General features: G+C 45.6%; 1 protein-coding gene across 1 annotated transcript in view; it reads left to right on the forward strand.

Annotated features, from left to right (window-relative positions):
- COQ10A (coenzyme Q10A) overlaps positions 1 to 5,419 on the forward strand; it is a 40,733-nt gene extending 35,314 nt beyond the window's left edge. Inside the window, exon 5 of the mRNA XM_068267644.1 lies at positions 3,639 to 5,419. Coding sequence (XP_068123745.1) covers positions 3,639 to 3,806 — 168 coding nt within the window. The 3' untranslated portion in view covers positions 3,807 to 5,419. The remainder of the gene's footprint in view (positions 1 to 3,638) is intronic.
- The last annotated feature ends 16,550 nt before the right edge of the window (positions 5,420 to 21,969 follow it).

A 21,969-nucleotide genomic window follows, 5' to 3' on the forward strand; every position in this document is an offset into this window, starting at 1 on the left:
CCGCCACTCGATAGCCCCGGGTCGGCTCCCAACCCCACCGGCCCGGGTCGGCTTCCGACCCCACGGCTCGGGTCGGGCTCTCCTGCCTCCACAAAAATGGCCACGGCTGCACAGCTCTAAGGCCAACCCTCCCCCCGATCCATGCTACAGGCTGTTTCCTGTAGCGTGGATCGGGGGGTTGGCCCTAGAGCTGCGCAGCCGCACTCACGGCTATGCGGACTGCGCGGCCAGCTCATGCGGCCATGTTTGTGGAGGCAGGAGAGCCTGACCCGGGCCGTGGGGTGGGGACCTGCGGAACGGCACGGAGGGCGTGGGCGGCGTCTTCCGTGCCTTCATATGCGATGCAGGTATTTAACTTTTTTCGTTTTGGCCTCGAAGTCCTTTAAGGTACCCTTTAAGTGTACTTATACGGTAAATGCAGCCCTGCTGTTCCCAATATGAAAGCGGATATGGGGATATGGTATGAGGAATCCTAGAGGATACAGAGAAATGATGACAGACGCACACTGCTCACACTGTGCAGGCTGATGTAAACAATAGGCAACCAGGAGTTCCTCCCATTTCCAGGGGAGCAGTATTATTAAAGGGATCCGAACACCATATTTGAATAAGCATTTAAACTAACCTCTCCTTTAAATGCAATATACAGGGAAATTTAAAAAAAATCGCTTACCTGGGGCTTCCTCAGCTGCAAAGGGCTGGAGGAAGCCCCAGGAAGTAATTTTTTTTTAAATTATATAATATATATTTTTTTTAATTACTATTTAATTATATATTTCTCCCTTTAACGGAGGTTTGGAAATGTTGTGCGTTTTTGGGGGAAGCAAGTAATTTCTTACCCATGGAGGGGGGGAGGGGGATGCTCTACAGTCCTCCCATCTTTACACGCGCCTCCATCTTGCTTCTTTGTGGGATTCGTGTAACTACATCTCCTGGCATTAATGGACCACATCTCATGGCATGCACTGCGGCTGCTTTGAACTGCTTTATATGTGGCAAAGGAAGAAGCAAGATGAGGCATTTGTTTAGATGGATCCCCCAGAAAAGTACATTTTTGTTCTCTTCCCCTCAAAAAAAAAAAAAAAAAACACATACTATTTATGAACCTCCTTTAGGTGGAGGTCAGTTTGATTTCTGTGCCTCTTTAATTAAAATATAGTTTAGGACTGATATAAATATAATTTCTTAGCTGACTGCAAAGTAAAGTGGATTTTTTTTTTAAATAACGTTGCATTATGTCAAGATTCATGTGACCCTAATTGTCCTCCGAGAAGGTAACCTTTTATGCCAGGGTTGTGTCCAGGAATAGTACAAAAAATGACATTTTGCATAATTCAGCTTTTTCCTGTTGAAAATGTATATAGATATCCCACTTTTATATTGTTATTTTTACCCCACCCTAACATTGGTATACGCTATAGTACTGAAGCCTAGTCTTCTAGTAAATGAGGGTTGTAATGCAATACAGACTAACCAGCAAGCTCATGGTGAACCAGAACTCATTGGAGTGTGTGAGGGGCTACAATGGTCCTAAAAGCCCCCTTACTAAAATGCTAAGAAAAACAAAAGTTTGCTTTCTTAAAACAGAAAGAATTTGTGATAATTCAGGTTGGAGTGAGCTTGAGATGTCTCCCAGTGCAGCACTGCTGACATATGAAAATCAGCCATTGTTACCCTTAAGGTGTGTACACACATCAGATAAAAGTCTTTAGAAAATTAAAGATCACAGACCAATTTTACCCCCTTCCATGTAGTATGAGAGCCATACCTACACAGTCTATTCTATGGAGCTGAAATCCCCATCAGATAAAAATCTTTGCAAGATGCTGCACACAAAGATGCTGTACACATGCAACAGATCAGTATCTGCAAAAGATCTGTTCCTGCAAAATGCATTCATAGTACATGATCTCTGCAGATCTCATACACACCTTGTTTAACAAACAACCATCTGCAGATCTGACAATTATCTGCAGATCTGAAGATCCATCCTGGTGGATCTGATCTGCAGATGAATGTCTGTTAAACAAGGTGTGTATGAGGATCTGCAGATCTCATAGACTATGAATGCATTTTGCAGGAACAGATCTTTTGCAGATACTGATCTGTTGCAAGTGTACAGCATCTTTGGCCTGGTGCACGCCAAAACCTGCTAGCAGATCCGCAAAATGATAGCAGATTTTGAAACGCTTTTTCTTATTTTTCTGTAGCGTTTCACCTAGCATTTTGCGGTTTAGGGAAGTGTTTTTGATGTAGTAGATTTCATATATTGTTACAGTAAAGCTGTTACTGAACAGCTTCTGTAACCAACACGCCTGCAAAACCGCTCTGAACTGCAGCTTTTCAGCGGTTTGCGTTTTTCCTATACTTTACATTAAAGGCAGAAACGCCTCCGCAATCCAAAAAAATGCCTCACCCCGGGAGTATGCGTTTCAGCAAAACGCCTCCCGCTCTGGTGTGAACCACCCCATTGCGATACATTGACCAAGCGTATCCGCAGCCCCAAGCGGCTGCAAAAACGCTGCAAAACCCGCTCGGTGTGCACCAGCCCTTAGTGTGCAGCGCCTTGCAAAGATTTTTATCTGATGGGGAGTTCAGCTCCATAGAATAGACTGTGAAGGTATGGCTCTCATACTACATGAAAGGGGGTAAAATTGGTCTGTGATCTTTCAATTTCCAAAGACTTTTATCTGTGTGCACCCACCTTTAGAAGCTAAACACACATCCAGAACCGCTGGAATGCAATGATGTGTCAGCTTGTTAATTTGTACAGAGCCATAATAATCCAACATGCATACAGACTGTTTCGGATTGTTTGATCCTCATCAGTGCATGGCATGGATTAATTTGGCTCTATGGAAACAATCTGTATGCATGTTGGATTAGTATGGCTTTGTACAAATTAACAAACTGACACATCATTGCATTCCAGCGGTTCTGGAGGTGTGTTTAGCTTCTAAGGGTAACAATGGTGAATTTGCATATATTCAGCAGTGATGCACTGGGAGACATCTCAAGCTCACTCCAACCTGAATTATCGCAAATTCTTTCTGTTTTAAGAAAGCAAACTTTTGTTTTTCTTAGCATTTTAGTAAGGGGGCTTTTAGGACCATTGTAGCCCCTTACACACTCCAATAAGTTCTGGTTCACCATGAGCTTGCTGGTTAGTCTGTACCTCTCGGTGTTACAAGCACGGCTCCATAGAGCCAAATTAATTCATGCCATGCACTGAGGAGGATCAAACAATCCAAAACAGTCTGTATGCATGTTGGATTATTATGGCTCTGTACAAATTAACAAGCTTACACATCATTGCATTCCAGTGGATCTGGAGGTGTGTTTAGCTTCTAAGGGTAACAATGGTTAATTTGCATATATTCAGCAGTTGTAATACAATACAATAGCATTTGTAAAGCAATTTTCTGCCATAGGATTTTACAAACGCCATGCTTGTCCTTGGTCAGTGATCAGACAGCCAATGGATCAGCATGACAGCCTCCTGTAGCATTCTTTTACACGGAAGTCTGCCATGGCAGCCCACATGATGCTGTCAGCACTGCCTTCCTTTAAGCTAAAATGTGCATCTATCCTTGAGCCACGTCTTGATTTTTCCCTTGCCCCCCTTTCCTTTTTCCCAGATCTCCTTCGAGTTCCGCTCCTTGCTGCATTCCCAGCTGGCCACTGTCTTCTTTGATGAAGTTGTGAAGCAGATGGTTGCAGCTTTTGAACGGCGGGCCGGGAAGACTTTTGGCCCAGAAACGGTCATACCCCGCGAGCTCATGTTTCATGAAGTCCATCAGACGTGATGACCACACACTGGCTATGTTGTGGAGGGAGAGACCGCAATAGAACATCAGCAGCGCAAGCCAACCTACAAGTCCACACAATGAATACAGAACATGAGCTTCAAAGCCTTGTGCACACCGGGCTACGAACTCAAAACCACGCCTAGGTTTTTTGTTTTTTTTAAAACTACTATTTATTTGATTTCACATCTGACTGTGCTGAACATTATACATATAAGTTATCAACCGTGTCCAATGGGTGGAGTGAGGCAGGCATACTGCAGCCCCAGATGGTGTTTTCTGTGTTCCTCAAATTTTTTTTTTTTTTTGTTCACCTGAGATCTCCAGTAAATAGGAAGAAAAGGGTCTTTGTAGTTTTCTTGGGGAATTAATTTTTTTTACCTTCATTATGCAATGACGCCACAATACAGGTGAGGGAGGCTGTGTTCACGCTACGTTAGCAGATTAAGCCCTCGTTTTTACTGTTGTGCAACACTCGGTCACACACGCACTGTTTGCAGCCCTTATTGGTTCATTCACACATCATACGGAATACATATATTCCGATTTCACAAATTTGTTTTCACAGCCTCAGAACGTAAGAATAGAAAAATGAAAAGTAACCATTTTGTGATACTCTACGAGCTTCTCTATATTTCTACCTAACCTTTTAGTTGATAAAATTGACTTGCATGCCTTTTACTATTAAGTTATACAACAATTGGTACACCCCAAAATATTGAAATTGGATTATACTGAAAGTGAGTATATTTGCATGATGGCCCTACACTAAACCGCAGCAACATATGTACTACATCGTGACTGTTGTTCTTTTATTCTTTCCTGCCAATGTGTAAAACAAAACCATCTATGCAATGGATTGCGGCCAATGGAAAGCAAAGCATCCTGGTACGTGGAAGCCTTTGTGCCGAAAGGAGCTTTGGACTACAGTGCTGGATATACGACTGCAGGACCGAGCCACTTAGGATTGAGGCCTTCCACTTCTGCTGCAGTGATAGTGTATGACTCACTGTGTCATGGTGGAAGGGGCACAAGGGTGATGGCAAACCTGGGCGTGACACATGACTGCATGCTCAGTGATGCCAGAAAGAAAAATTGGGCTTATGGAAACAAAACCGGTCATCTAGGACACAAAAAGCAGAAACGTGATGGAATAGCTGAGTGGGTGTGGCAAAGCGGTTTACAGAGTGCAATACTACCTGTCATGTGGTGCTGCCCGAGCCCAAAACCCCACAATGGTGCTTTTTGTGGTCCTCTGGAATGTGTACCTTGTTCTATCGCAGGGTTGTCTGACTGGCCAGCTCTCTGGATAACTGTCCTTGGAATCCATCTTAAGGACTTCTGGACTTGCTGCCTTGTCCTAAAGAAACAGGGACCACATATTCTATTTCTTTTCTCTAGAACTTTTCCTGAACGATTGCAGAGGTGCTGCTGCCCTGATGTCAAGAAGAGATCCCCAGTGGAGGCACCTCTGAGAGATGTTGTCTTCACCTCCTGCATGTGTGCCATTGTCATTATTGTTGTGTTTGCTCCGTGGAATGTCTGCATATAAGTAATAGAGCTGTAAAAACAAACCAACAGGGACAAGTATAAATAAAGTATTTGTAAATCTATGCATGGTTTGGGGTATATAAGATCCTTCTCCTTTATAAAAGTCAGCTTATGTTTTGGTTCTTTTGTGGTAAACAATTTTTATTGTTTTATAACAGAAAAGGGAAACCGTACAAACATACAAGACACCACACCTTCCCACCCAGTCCCATCCCAGCAGTCTCTAGAGACCTGGGCCTTAGCCCAATAAGTGTTAATCAATATCAAATAGAGCAAAAAAGCAAGGTATATAATTATAGGTATATAATAAGTGGGACACTGGGAAGTGATCCGCTGTGATAGGCTGAAGCCTATCACAGCCAATCTCGCTGATAGGCTGGCGGAGGGAGGGAGGGTTATAAAGTTACTTAAAAAAAGCAGGATTTTATTGAAAAATATAAATATTTATAAAAACAAAACAAAAAACCAAACACTGGGGGGGGGGCTCGATCAGACACCAACAGAGAGCTCTGTTGGTGGGGAGAAAAGGAGGGGGGGGGGGGGGGAGAATCACTCGTGTGCTGAGTTGTACGGCCCTGCAGCTTGGCCTTAAAGCTGCAGTGGCCTACTTAACAAAAAATGGCCTGGTCACTAGGGGGGTTAACACTGCGGTCCTCAAGCGGTTAAACCACTACCCTGTAAATGCAAACTGACTATAGTCATGTAGAAAGATGAGAATTTGGGCATGGTCTGCATTCCAAACAGAGAGATCTGTACTCCAGAGTAACAGAGTACTGTTACCATGTTTGTAAATCACTGAACAAGAAAACCATAATGGGGGGGGGGAGGGGTGTTGTCAATACTGAATTAGGCTAATGGTGAGCTAGATCCTAGGTTCCCAAGGTGTGGTACGCGTACCCCCGGGGGTACTTCTGATTGTACCAGGGGGTACTCGAGCTTGATATACTTAACCAAGAATAACAAATTTAGAGTTTTAGAAAAAGATAAATCTAAAGGCCCATACACACGTCCGTTTTTTGCGAAGACGGGTCGTTTGAACGACCCGTCCAGTCGTTCGCCTGCTAAATCGGGCGTGTGTACTGACTGTCGTTCGCGTGATAAGAGTGAGTTTGAGCGATCCGCCCGGCGATTGCATTGTGTGGAGGTATCTGCAGCCAACCTGATTGCATTTTGTGGGGTGTATTTGCCGTCAACCTGATTGCATTGTGTTGGGGTATCTGCAGCCAACCTGATTGCATTGTGTGGGGGTATCTGCAGCCAACCTGATTGCATTTTGTGGGGGTATCTGCTGCCATTTGACTACTTTATGAATTATCACGAGGCATGTAACTACTTGAATATTTTATCTAACATGTATCTGGTCAGACCTAATCTCTGTGAATAACACCGCTACTTATTTTGTGTTTTGTATTTTTTTTTTTTAAGTCTGCCCATGACTCATCATGACCACGCCGATGCTCCAGTGCGTGGTGACACCTATTCAGTTTCGCTGCCGCATTTAGACATATCCCTATTGGAGACTGTCCTCCAGAATTGCTCAAAATCTATTCCCTACCATAAAGTCATGCAAAATTTCTAGAGTACATGTGTATGTGAGCCCAAAATGTGGGGGGGGGGGGGGGAGTGGAGGAGAGGGGGGCGGGCCCCAGGCTGAAACTTCCTTGGTGTCCCAGTCCGACCCTGTCCCCAGCCCTCCGAGCGAGCAGAGCAATTCTGAACTGCACATGCCCAGTTAAAGAAAGCTCTCATGGATGAGCGCTTACTATAGCTGTGCATGTGCTGTTCAGAAGTCGTACATGTGCAGCTCTGAGTCGTGCAATGGCACTTGGGGAAACGGAAAGGTATTTGACAGATCCATTTGAATAATTAGAGGGCCGGGAAGGACCCCGAGGACAACTAGAAGCACCGTAACACTCAGGAGTAGGTCATCTTGCCCACCATGGGCTTCATTCAGCTTTTTTTTTTTCCTTCTGATTCAGGGGTACTTTACCCACTTCCAGATGATTGAAATCTACACCCGGTTTATGTTATCCCTGCCAGGGTGTGATTTTAAAGGAGACCTGTAGTGAGAGGTACATGAAGGCTGCCATATTTATTTTCTTTTAAGCAATACCAGTTACCTGGCAGCCCTGCTAGTCTATTTGGCTGAAGTAGTGGCTGAATCGCACCAGAAACCACAAGCATGCAACTAATCTTGTCATATCTGTCAAAATTGTCAGAAAAACCTGATCTTCTGCATGCTTGTTCAGGGTCTATGGCTGAAAGTATTAGAGGCAGAGCATCAGCAGGATAGCCAGGTAACTGGTATTGCTTAAATGGAAATAAATGTGGCAGCCTCCATAAACCTCTCTACAGTTCTCCTTTGATCACCCCTGCCATGCGTGACACTCGTTCTTGCTGTTCCCACCACTGTCCGCACCACTGCACCTGCTCTCCTGTCACGAGGACAGGAGAGCAGGTGCATTACTAAATTGCCTTAGGACCTGACCCCATGATTGCTGTGAGCCAATCATGGCTCTTAAATGGGCACAGATGGCTCTGGCTGTTTTAATACCAGAGCTGTCGGGTCCGCAAGGTGTTAAGCATAGCTTATCCTCGCTATACAGGCAGTTAGACTTGGCATTTTAGGTGTATGAAATATTAAGTGTGGAATGAAAATTGGTTGATTTATTTACAACATGCAGTAACCTGCTTTCAAGTATCTTTTGTGTTAAAAAGGAATCATCCGTGAATTCAGGCTACCCCGATCTACTAACCTGGGGCTTCCTTCAGCCCCTTGCAGCTGATATGTCCCACACTGCAGTTCTGCTCTCAGCAGCTGCCTCTGGGTTCCCGCCGGTGGAGAGGGCTATCTTGTCCTCTACTGCACCGCTATTAATCAAATCCACGTCCAGACTGTACTGCGCAGTAGAGGACGGCCTGGCGAGACAGGGTCGGGGACTGAGAGCGGAGCTGCAGCGTGGGACATGTCAGCTGCAAGGGGCTGGGGGAAGCCCCAGGTAAGTAGATCAGGGGGTTGCATAGATTCACTGATGACTCCTTTAAATAGACTTTGTAACTATGGCAGTACTGTAAAAACTTTTTGTACAGAGAGGCACAGTTTGAGGTAGACCATGCTTACAGCAGCTGATGAGGTCTGTAGATAAATCTCTAACCTTTGACCTGCAACCTATGCCATGCTTCTTGTACATACTGCTATACATGAAGCTCACTTTTTATTCCTGCCTTACAGGGCCACTATGAAAAAAGTAAAATTTAAAAGTATATATACATATAAAATGTTCTTTTGTTTGAGCGTAAAATGTATTGTAATTGCGTTATTTCTATGTAGCTGTTAAGAGTTTTTCCTTTAACCACAAGTCAGTAGCTATACGTCTTCATCAGGGGCGTAGCAATAGGAGGTGTAGAGGTAGCGACCGCATCGGGGCCCTTGGGCCAGAGGGGCCCCAAAGGGCCCTCCTTCAACTACAGTACTAGCTCTCTATTGGTTCTGTGCTTGTAATAATCACTTCTATAGATACATTGAATCGTGGTAATCCTTAACAAACTGCTTCCCATCCCCTTCTTGCACCTCTGACACTGTAGTTGCCATTGGCAGGTTTTGGTGCGCCGTATCAATTGTTATGTATAGAGTGCTTGGGGGGCCCCATAGTAAAACTTGCATCGGGGCCCACAGCTCCTTAGCTACGCCACTGGTCTTCATCTGTGACTTCATCTAAGCAACGAGTCAGTAGATAGAAGTCTTGTAGCAGAAGCAGTGCTGTGCAGGATTGGGCTTGCTCCTGTGCACATTTCTGGCACTGATGCAGCATTAATTGGTGAATGGGAATATGTTCCCTGAGCTAATGAGATTGATTTTTACTGTTAAAAATACTTTTATTTTCTCATTTCATAGTGAAACATATACTCTGTAGCATTATTTCAGAATCCAATATCTTCACCCTAAATTGTGACCGGAACATAATCTAAGTTTTTTGTGATAAGCAGTTTGGCCCAGTACACACCGATCGGATTTGGATGCGATCCGCCTGTAAATCCGTTTGGCTATTGTATTTCAATAAGCTGGTGCACACTGGCAGTTTGGTTTGTAGCAAACCGCAAACGTGCCTCCTGCTGCATGTTTGCGGTTTGCTAAAAACCTCAAACCGCCGGTGTGCACCAGTCCATTGAAATAGAATAGCAAAGCGGATTTACAGGCGGATCGCATCAAAGTCCGCTTGGTGTGCACTGGGCCAAATCTCTGAAATCCGCACCAAGAAAACGCTAGCGTTTTCTGGATTTGCTAGCGGTTTTGGTGTGCACTGGGCCTTAGAATAGCCAAACAAAATACTGAGATGTTCTATTTCCCTATTTCGGGTATCCTTAAATTCTTTTAGAAAAACCCTCCCTGGCAAGTATCTGTACTAAGCTGCTGTATGGCCAGCCTACTTAAGAATTTTAGCCCAACTGCCACAATAAGGTTTGTTTAGTAACTATTAGAAATATAGAAGACCTTGAGGATCCCCCATGAGGAGATGGGCCAGTACAAAACCTGTCAGTAAGAGTTCAGAACCATCAGATTAAACACACTACCTCTAAATGACAGCTACCTAGAACTTGCATTGTGCTGATAGCAAGGACACAATGTAAACTGCAGCTCTCCCTTCCCACTAGTGCAATGTAATTCTTGCGGCATCCCAAACACACTTTTGGTACAATTGTATTTTTCTCTCATTTAGTACAACCGAACGGGACCTTGCATGAAATGGTTTAAGATAAACAAACGTGTGTTTTGTAGTGGAAACAGTCCCTCAGTTCAGACCCTGGAAGAAATAAGTTACTGGTTTAACATCTGTGGGTTTTCTGTTTTAGGGCCCGTTTCCACTATCGCGAATCTGCATGCAGATTTGCACAACCAATACAAGTGAATGGGACGGTTTCCACTTGTCAGTTTTGCTGTGCGGTTTTCTGTGCAGGATTTTTCTGCATGGCAGAGCCCTCAGAATTTGCTTGCGTGTGGAATGCAGGCGAATTGCACGCAATGTATTTAATAGGGAAATTGCATGCGGTTTCTGCCGTGAATTTGCATAGGTACCCATGTTAATTAACACAGGCAGTGACATGGTTAAAATCGCATTAACCTAACCTATGCGAAATCGTGGCAAAAAACGCATGCGGAATTGCACCTGCATGCGATTTCGCTGCGGTGATTCTGCAACGCAATAGTGGAAACGGGCCCTGTAAGTCACTTCATCAATCCACAAGGCTTTTTGGCCTTAGTTCTATAGCCGGCATCTCTTGGTGCAGCTGAGCACCTGACAGGATCTCTCCAGACACTACTTCTAGCTGCACCATGTTGTGTCTTGGCTTTGGTGCAGCTGAGCACCTGACGAGGGTCCCTCCAGACACTGCTTCAAGCTGTTTGGGTTGTGTCCTGGCATTGACAGTGCTCATCATTCATCAAATTAAAAAAGAGCTATATTTACTGCTGCAATTTGATAACAGGTCCTCAGAAGCAGCCTGGAGCCTCCTCCACAGACTAAACCTGGCCTCTGGCGATGATGCAGCCTCAGCCATGGAGGGTAGGACAGGGGGCAAATGTATTTATTTTCTATAGCTCTTACATTTTATGGAGCATATAATATTCCTTTATAATAGACTTTTATCCCTACTATAACATACCATGTTGAGAGGAGACCCATGTAAACTTGAGAACATACAAACTCCATGTAGATAGGGTACTGGCCCTGCATTAAACCAGGGATCCAGCACTGCAATGCAAGATTACTACCCACTACACCACTGTCATGTTTGCTGGTATGCTTTGTTACTTACTGACACTTCATTGGCTGTTATTGGGGAGTTGTGATTGTATCAAAGTGTACCTATAAGGGCTTTATGCACTAGAATAGGGGTTCTTTGATGGTCTGCTAAACTGTGATGCCCCCCTCCACCACCACCAATTCATACAGAGTTTGGAAGTGCTAAATCAACCTGGTATGCTAGGCTGTTCCCTTATGTGCTGCAGCTGAGGAGTGCACTGGGTACAGAGGGGGCCAGGGCTGGATTTACCATAAGGCACATGCCTACAGGCGCTTGATGATGGAAAGGCGACTCACTCCTGTCCCCGAGCACCTCTCTCCTCTATGCAGAGTCCTGATGAGAGGGTAAATGAGGGGTTACTCACCCTGCTCTCGACATTTCACTGACATCTCCCTTAAGTCGGGGGCACCTCTAGCTACTTAATATTGAGGTTCCTCTAGCTACCTAATACTTAGGGGCACCTCTAGCTACTTAATATTGAGCGTACTACTGGCTACCTAATACTAGGGGGCACCTGTAGCTACCTATGAAAGGCAAGGGAAGTAAGGGAGAAGTGACAGCTGGGCCAGCCAGCACACTAGCGGTGCAGTTCGGCAGGTGTCTGTAGGTTCATGGAGGGTGAAGTCTAGGGTACCAGGACATCTGTGCCTATAAGCTCCTGTGATATAAATCCAGGCCTGGAGGGGGCACTGAATGCCTTTCTCATAAAAAGGCCTGATGAGAAGATTGTTGGCAGTTTCGGGACTGTAAAACTGCTTAGATACAGGTTGTCCATGTGAGGTTGATTCTGGGGATTTTAATGTAAATAGCAGCTCCATTGTTCTTTCCCTGTGTGCAGACAAAAGTACAGTAATGCTGGGAATACACGGTTAGTTTTTGCCTTCGTTTAAACCTTCGTTTCGATTGTGCCTTTTGTCCTTTTCGATCCCGAAATAATCGGTCATACGGTTAATATCACCACCCACGGTTTCGTTTTTTTTTTTTTCAATTCTGATGGTTTCGTTTTTCCAATGATCGAAGGCTGCAAAGAAACGAAACGAAAATCCCTTTTTACAGGGACGGACTAGCATAAACGAATATATAATCGATCTGAACAGCCATCAAGCCTACCAATGGCTCGATTAGATGGATAAAGAGAGATAATATCAAACATGTTCGATCACTAGTCGTTCGTTTTTGGGGTCTATTAATCGGAACTATAATGAGATTATGACTATTTTCACATACGTTTTCAACACTCGATTCGTTTACCGAACGAATCGAAGGTTTAAACGAAGGCAAAAACGAACCGTGTATTCCCAGCATAACAGTCAAGCTAAGCATGAAGTAGTAATGCAAGAAGTATATTTCAATATAGAAAATGTCCTCAAGCCCCCCAGTTGGTATATCAACTACTCTTTCACTCCATGCTTCATCTCCTATTCAAATATCAAATCATTAAGGTTTTGAGATTTGTATAAGTGCCCCATTGCCCACATCTAAACAGCAATTGGTTGCTTGAAAAGTGTTTCAGAGCAAATGGGGGTCAATTGTAAATGGGGGTTGATGTAACATGTAATCTAACACACAGCTATATCTGTCCTTCAAGCCTAGCACCCAAGACCCATTAGCATCCATAAATGCATGTCTAGTGGATTTACAAAAATTGGATGAACACCAGCTGGTTGAGGCTGAACTCTGATAAACCAGGTGTAGTTGGTCCACACATGATGGATAAAGTTCAAACACTCACCACTTCAAACTAGCAATAGGGGGAGATACCTTACAGTTAGTGATGGGCGAACAGTGTTCGCCACTGTTCAGGTTCGCCCGGATTTTGGCCTGTTCGGGTTCGGTTCAGCACCCCCCGAACACCTCATGGTGTTCGGGAGGGTGCTCGGCCACGCTGCCCAAACCCGAACAGGCCTTCTGTGTTCGGCCGAACACAGCCATGTCCAGCCAAACAAAGCCCCCTATAGGGTCCCAGCACAGGAAGTGCGTCAGATCAGAGAGAGGGCGGAAGTATCAGATGGTACTAGCACCTGTGATCTCCTCCTGCCAGGTACTTTGGGGGACTTCAATGTAATTTTATAGGGTCCAGCAGAAGGGAGAGCTTAGCAGGGAGGGGGGTATTTCCAACCCCCCCCCCCCCCCCCACGCTCGGGGCATGCTCTCCCTTTATACTGGGACCCTATAGGGGGCCCCAAAGGGACATGTTCGGGTTGGGTTCGGTGTTCGGCATGTTCGGCCGAACCACCCCGAAGATCTGGATGTTCGCCCAACACTACTTACAGTATAAAGACTGTGCAAAACCTTGGAGTGATCCTGGATGGAAATCTAAAACTCAGACAACAGGTATCAGCTGTCGTCAAGTCTTCCTTCTTCCATCTAAGAAGGATAGTGAAAAATAAATCAAACACCTCATCCCAGCTGAAGAACTACCTGCCCTGGTTCATGCATTTGTATCCTCCCACCTTTTTGGAACTTTATGCCCCTCCACACACCCTCCGCTCTGCCAACAAGATAAAGCTGGTTATTCCCAGGATACACTTAACATTTGGTGCTCGGGCCTTTACCTATGCAGCCCCTACTCTATGGAACTCACTTCCACAATCAATATGAGAGGCTCCTTCTCTGGAGAGCTTTTTTTTTTTTTTTTTTTTTTTATAAATAAAGGCTAAAAACTCACCTCTTTTCCCCAGCCTTTGAGACTGCATAATGCAGAGTCACAGCACTTTAAGTCCCCAGAGAGAAAAGCGCTAAAAAATATTGTTATCTAGGCATGAGAAGGGTGTCTGGCAAAGCTGACAGGAAGGGGGAATTGGGGGCCTTTCTATATTGTACATAGGTGTAGTCACTATTTTCTGTTCCTAGCTTTTTGCACAGCATTGTACAAGTCCAAGCACCTTCCAACTTGCTTGGTTGATTTATGTTGTATGTAGCTAGAGTTGACATCTTCTGCAGCATGTTAAAGGACAACTGAAGTGAGAAGAATATGGAGGCTGACATCTATTTTAAAGGGGACCTAAACAGAGGGATGTGGATTTTTCCTTGTAAGCAATAACAGTTGCCTGGCAGCCCTGCTAATCTCTTTGGCTGCAGCAGTGGCTGAATCACACACCTGAAACAAGCATGCAGGTAATCCAGTCTGACTTCAGTCAGAGTACCTGATCTGCATGCTTGCTGAGGGGTTGTGTGTAAGTATTAGAGACACCGTTTCAGTATGAGAGTCAGGCAACTGGTATTTTAAATGGAAAAAAATCCATAGCCTTCCTAGTTTAAGTTCACTTTAAGCAATACAAGTTGCCTGGAAGCCCCGCTGATCTTTGTCTGCAGTAGTTTTTGTATAACACCAGAACCAAGCATGCAGTTAATGTTGTCAGATCTGACAGTAATGTCAGAAACACCTGATCTGCTGCATGCTTGTTCAGGGTCTGTGGCTAAAAGTATTAGAGGCAGAGGATCTGCAGGGCTGCCAAGCAACTGGTATTGCTTAAAAGGAAATAAATATGGCAGCCTTCATATCCCTCTCACTACAGTAGTCATTTAAAGTGTAGCTCATCTACTCAGAGCAGGATCATCTATCAGGCAACCTGGGCAGGAGGCTGGGGCCTAGTGGGTGGCAAGGGGCCCACCAGCCACCTTCTCTGACCTCTCTTCACTTTACCAAACAAACCACAAGGAGGCCCCAAATCTACTACCTTGCCTAGGGCCCCATTACATCTTTATCCATCTCTGCATCTCCTTACAAGCTTCCCCTGTAGTCATGTCAGTTTTTGGGAAGCCAGGTAACATATTGGTATGTGTTATGGACACAGGGAGAAAGAAACCCACATGTAAACTGCTAGTACTATCCATTACACCCACCATGCTGACAAAAATAACATATTAAGGTCCTTTCACATTGAAATAGTTGCTTTAAGTTATAACTGTTTCAGACACCTTAAAGAGAACCCGAAGTGGGTTTTAAGAATACTATCAGCACAGAGAGGCTGGGTCTGCATATAATGCCCAGCCTCTGTTGCTATACCGATCCCCCCCCCCCCCCCCCCGGTGCTCTGCTGTGCCATAACTCAAATGCCATGCTAGCGACGGGCAGCGTGTCACCAGCAGGCAGTTTACCTCTGAAGTGTCAGTCTCGCCGCTCCCTGCCTGCATCCCTTCCCTCCAATCAGCGGGAAAGGACGCAGGTTGGGATCGGCGAGTGTGTCACTTCAGAGGTAAAGTGCCTGCTGGTGACACGCTGCGCGTAGCTAGCATGGCATTTGATTTATGGCAGCACAGCAGAGTGTGTGTGTGTGAGTGTGTGTGTGAGAGTGTGTGTGAGAGTGTGTGTGAGAGTGTGTGTGAGAGTGTGTGTGAGAGTGTGTGAGAGTGTGTGAGAGTGTGTGAGTGTGTGTGAGTGAGTGAGTGAGTGAGTGAGTGAGTGAGTGAGTGTGTGTGTGTGTGTGTGTGTGTGGGGGGGGGGGGAGATCAGTATAGCAACAGAGGCCGGGCATTATATGCAGACCCAGCCTCTGTGTGCTGATAGCATTCTTAAAACCCACCTCGGGTTCTCTTTAAAGGAAAACTGGTGAGAATTATATGGAGGCTGCCATATTTATTTCCTTTCATACAATACCAGTTGCCTGGCAGTCTATTTGGCTGCAGTAGTGTCTGAATAATGCCAGAAACAAGCATTAAGCTTAATAATGTCAGATACACCTGATCTGCTGCATGCTTGTTCAGGGTTTACGGATAAAAGTATTAGAGGCAGAGGGTTTGCAGGATAGCCAGGGAACTTGTATTTCTTGAACGGAAATAAATATGGCAGCCTACATATCTGTCGCACTTCAGTTGCCCTTTAATGTCTGTTTCCTTATAGGCCAGTTCACATTATATGCATTTCAACAAAGATTTTCACAATGCACTGCTAAGTTAACCACTTGAGGACCCACCCTTTACCACCCCTTAAGGACCAGCGCTGTTTGTTGTGATCTGTGCTGGGTGGGCTCTGCAGCCCCCTTGTTGTGATCTGTGCTGGGTGGGCTCTGCAGCCCCCAGCACAGATCAGGGTGCACGCAGAGCGATCAGATCACCCCCTTTTTTTACCCCCTATGGGGATGATGTGCAGGGGGGGTCTGATCGCTCCTGTGGGCAGGCATGTTGCGGGGGGGCACCTCAAAGCCCCCCTCCGCGGCGACATTCTCCCCCTCCCTCTCCTACCTTTCCCCCCCCCGGTGATCGGGGCTGCACAGGACGCTATCTGTCCTGTGCAGCCAGTGACAGGACGTCCCCTGTCACATGGCGGCGATCCCCGGCCAGGGATCGCCGATCTGCCTTACGGCGCTGCTGCGCAGCAGCGCCGTACAATGTAAACAAAGCGGATTATTTCCGCTTGTGTTTACATTTAGCCTGCGAGCCGCCATCGGCGGCCCGCAGGCTATTCACGGAGCCCCCCGCCGTGAATTGACAGGAAGCAGCCGCTCGCGCGAGCGGCTGCTTCCTGATTAATCAGCCTGCAGCTGGCGACGCAGAACTGCGTCGCTGGTCCTGCAGCTGCCACTTTGCCGACGCACGGTATAAGCGTGCGGTCGGCAAGTGGTTAAAAACTGTTTTTCAGCATGAATTCTTATTCAGTGTTTACTCATTTATTTCAAGTATTCTAATATCCATACTTCTATAACTTTTATTATTTACATTCTTCATAGTGAGTCACTGGGGAAATGGGCGCTTTGCAGGGCTCAGCTGCTATTGTTATGAAGTGATTATGCTAAACTGCTTCTGCATCCCTGTCTGATAATCCCTCCGCCCTGTGGAAGGATTGCATCATTGCTGTAAACCAGCCAACGAGAGGGGCAATGGATTCTCTTGCCATGGTCTTTTACTTAGGTTATAGCAATGCAAAAGTGCAATATTTAATGGTAGACATTCAGTTATAAATTGACATATTGACAATATGGTCATAAAGGGAACATTAACTAAGAGGGATATGGATGTTTCCTTTTAAATAATACCAGTTGCTTGTCAGTCCTGCTGTTCTCTTTGGCTGCAGTAGTGGCTGAATCACACACCTGAAACAAGCATGCAGATAATCCAGTCTGACTTCAGTCAGAGCATCTGATCTGCATGGTTGTTAAAGAGAACCCGAGGTGTGTTTAAAGAATGTTATCTGCATACAGAGGCTGGATCTGCCTATACAGCCCAGCCTCTGTTGCTATCCCAAACCCCACTAAGGTCCCCCTGCACTCTGCAATCCCTCATAAATCACAGCCATGCTGTGAGGCTGTGTTTACATCTGTAGTGTCAGTCTCAGCTGCTCCCCCGCCTCCTGCATAGCTCCAGTCCCTGCCCCCGTCCCTTCCCTCCAATCAGCAGGGAGGGAAGGGATGCAGGCGGGGACTGGAGTTCTGCAGGAGGTGGGGAGAGCAGCAGACTGACACTATAGAGGTAAACAGAGCCAGCTTTGACAAGCTGTTTGTCAGCAGCGTGGCTGTGATTTATGAGGGATTGCAGAGTGCAGGGGGACCTTAGGGGGGTTTGGGATAGCAACAGAGGCTTGGCTGTATAGGCAGATCCAGCCTCTGTATGCAAATAATATTCTTCAAACCCACCTCGGGTTCTCTTTAAAGGGATACTGTAAGGGGGGGGGGGGGGGGGGGGTCAGGGGAAAAGGAGTTGAACTTAACCAGGACTTCTCATGGTTCCCCACAGACATCCTGTACCCGTGCAGCCACTCACCGATGCTTCGGCCCCACCTCCTGTTCACTTCTGGAATTGCAGACTTTAAAGTCTGAAAACCACTGCGCCTGTGTTGCAGTGTCCTCGATCCCGCTGATGTCCCCAGGAGCCTACTGCGCACACACAGACCTTACTGGGCTTGTGTTATACGCTCCTGGTGACATCAGCGGGATCGAGGACATGGCAACGCAGGCGCTGTGGTTTTCAGACTTTAAAGTCTGCAATTCCAGAAGTGAACAGGAGGCGGGGCCGAAGCATCGGTGAGTGGCTACGCGGGTACAGGATGTCTGCGGGGTAAGTTCAACTCATTTTCCCCCAACCCTCCTACAGTAACCCTTTAAAGGGGGTGTGGCTAAAAGTATTAGAGACACAGGATCAACAAGAGAGTCAAGCAACTAGTATTTTAAAAGGAAAAATCCATATCCTACCTAGTTTAGGCTCCCTTTAACAACTGTTTCTGCATCTACTCCACTTTTTTTTTTTTAGTGCAAGTTGATCTGGGTCCTTTTACTGCCATAGATCTGATCTGAGAGTAGGAGTGTTGTATGCTGGGATACGTAGTCCCGGTGAAGATATAGCTCCAGACAGCTGAAGCCAGAGATGCTGCTGTAGTTGCATGCATGTTCAGCAAGTATCTATGCATGAGGGGGTAGATGGGAGTAAAGGGGACAGGTAGAGAAGGATGGAGTCAACAAAGAATTGCTTCACCACCTTACTGTGAATGCCCACTTATATGGACATATTAAAGAGGATACAAAATTCAGGCCAGCAGTGAACTATCAGTTTCCAAGGAAAGGCGAAATGCTTTATAGCGGCTTATTTTAACAATCCATGTGATAAGGACTTGCAGTTTGTTGCCCTTTCTAACAATACAAAAAAAATAAAAAGCTTGGAGTTCTGCTTTCCTATATTTATTTTCTAAATGGTTGTCCGAAAATACTTCTGTCTGATGATCATCATATGACAAAAGGTGACAGTGGGACAAAGGTCATGAATGTGTAAAGGCAAGAGAACTTGGCTAGCGTACTTGTACATGACTGCTCAGTGTCTGTAAAGGGGGCATTAGAACTATACTTAGACTCCCAAGTATGTGAGTACTGGAGAACGTACTGTACAGAAACATGATATCAGGCAAATAGAGGGAAAAGTCATGTGGCAGCTTACACCACCCTAAAACTTATCTATTGCATGACTAACTTCCTCCTGCTCAGTTTTTACATTATATAATGGAAGTGTTCACTGAAATTCTGGCTGACAAGGGAGTGCATGCAAGTAGCAGTGTAGGTTAGTCATCCACATAACCGGTCACTGGCTGGGTGTGCAGTATTTGCTGGCAATGGGAAGTGTCTGTGTTATGGTGCTTGGAACCATTGCATTAACTGCTTGCAGGACCTTGCACAAGATTGTATTGAATTCAAAGTGAAGAAATGATACTTACCCGGGACTTCCTTCAGCCCCATAAGCTCATCCGAGTCCCACACTGTCCTCAGTAATAGGTTCAGTCAGGTCCAGCCTGAGTCTTCTGCACATGCACAGACCTCCCACATATGCACAGTAGACCCAGACTGACGTGACTGATCCTATTACTGGGCTGAACGGCAGACCGCGGGAGAAAAGACTCAGACGAGCTTATGGGACTGAAGGAAGCCCCAGGTAAGTATTGATTCTCTACTTCTTTTGATCTCTGGTTTACTTTAAGCTAAGAACACACTTGAGATAAGTCTTAGGAAAGTAAAAGCTCACAGACCAATTTTACCACCTTCCATGTTTAATGCTGGATACACACGTTGCGTTTCTGCGTCGATGCAGCGTTCGATTCGCGTCGATTCGATTTCCAACATGTCCGATTCGCGGTTCGATGAATCGTTAGGTCGATTTGCCATACTTTACATGGCATTCGACCTAAAAATAATCGAAATGCGCTCGGAAATAATCGAATCGACGCGAATCGAACGCCGCATCGAACGCGGAGACGCAACGTATGTATCCAGCATTAAGCGGAGTACACCCATCAAATAAAAAAATCTTTGCAAACGGAGGAATACATCACTAGTATAGATTTGTCAGGGAGGTTTGAAAGACATCTTTCTAAAGGGTCGTACACATGGCTAACATGCACACAACCAACCACATGACCTGTATATCCACACGCCTAGACGGCTAAACAACCAACTTGCACACGCAAGAGGAATGACTGACTACACATTCAGAACTACAAGTCTTTAAAACAACTTGTACACACGCACCAACTGCATGATATCTGACCAACATAGATCAGACAGTTGGATCGGGCAAACTGCCCGTTATCAATTTGCTCGTCAAGTTCTTTGCACGCATACACATGCCTGATTATCGTCCAACAGACTAAGGTGGTTTACCCGATCCAACTGTCGGATCTAGGTTGGTCAGATATGCAGTTGGTGCGTGTGTACAAGTTGTTTGAAAGACTTCTACTTCTGAATGTGTAGTCAGTCATTCCTCTTGCGTGTGCAGTATGTTAATTGAGTTGGCTGTTTAGCAGTCTAGGCGTGTGGACATACAGGTCGTGTGGTTCATCAGGTTGTGTTGGTTGTGTGGATGTTGGACATGTACGAGCCTTAAGATGCTGTACACATGCAAAAGATCAGTTCCTGCAAAATGCTTTCATGGTTTATATGTGGAGATCTCATACACACCTTGTTTATGGACAGTCATCCACAGATCAGATCCACCAGGATGGATCTGAAAATCCGTCCCTGCTCCATGCAATCTAAAAGGGACAATTAATCTCCAATTTTTGTCACATTTATGTAGTATAAAGGAATACCTGACCACATATATCCAAATATCCAAGTTACATCTAACCTAATGGTCTTACAATACACAGACGTAGACAGACTGCATAGTATATGAGCAGTTTTAGGCCCGGAACTCACTAGGGCCTTTTTGGCAGCGTTTTGGGATCGCCTGCTATTCCCAAAACTGTTTTGCCAATGGAAGTGAGTGAGTGGGAAGCCAGTTTACTGTAAAGAGCTTCCAAGCGCTGGGGAATCGCTATCTCCTTAGGAAACGCTTCACAAAGCACTGCGGCACCTTTAATAGCCATTCTTAGTGGGTTCCAGGCTTTACAGTGGGATTTTGCTTCTAGGAGCAACAGCAGAATTAACTAAGTTACTTGTTTGCACTGTCCAATCTACAGGCTGACAGAGAAGCTGCACACATGGCAGCTGCTTAGTCACCCAAAACATGTATTTAATTAGCCTTACAAATTTGCATGCGAGCTGGAATTATTTGCATCCCATTGGTACCCTCTGCCCACGAGTAATGATTGGAAACAGCTGCCTAAGATAAGTCTGTGGCTTTAAAATTTCTTTGGCTGGACAGAATTAGTTTTTTTCAGTTAAATGATTTGAAAATTTACACCATTTCAGGTGTGAGCAGGGAGCTCAGCTTCTAGGACAGTGCATATGGCCTTGCAGTACACTATTTCAGGTGTGTGCAGGGAGCTCAGCTTCTAGGACAGTGCATTTGGCCTTGCAGTACACTATTTCAGGTGTGCGCAAGGAGCTCAGCTTCTAGTACAGTGCATATGGCCTTGCAGTACACTATTTCAGGTGTGTGCAGGGAGCTCAGCTTCTAGGACAGTGCATTTGGCCTTGCAGTACACTATTTCAGGTGTGCGCAAGGAGCTCAGCTTCTAGTACAGTGCATATGGCCTTGCAGTACACTATTTCAGGTGTGTGCAGGGAGCTCAGCTTCTAGGACAGTGCATTTGGCCTTGCAGTACACTATTTCAGGTGTGCGCAAGGAGCTCAGCTTCTAGTACAGTGCATATGGCCTTGCAGTACACTATTTCAGGTGTGTGCAGGGAGCTCAGCTTCTAGGACAGTGCATATGGCCTTGCAGTACACTATTTCAGGTGTGTGCAGGGAGCTCAGCTTCTAGGACAGTGCATATGGCCTTGCAGTACACTATTTCAGGTGTGCGCAAGGAGCTCAGCTTCTAGGACAGTGCATATGGCCTTGCAGTACACTATTTCAGGTGTGTGCAGGGAGCTCAGCTTCTAGGACAGTGCATATGGCCTTGCAGTACACCATTTCAGGTGTGTGTAGGGAGCGCAGCCTCTAGGACA

The sequence above is a fragment of the Hyperolius riggenbachi genome, chromosome 2 (genome assembly GCF_040937935.1).
Source record: "Hyperolius riggenbachi isolate aHypRig1 chromosome 2, aHypRig1.pri, whole genome shotgun sequence".
NCBI classification, from domain to species: domain Eukaryota; kingdom Metazoa; phylum Chordata; class Amphibia; order Anura; family Hyperoliidae; genus Hyperolius; species Hyperolius riggenbachi.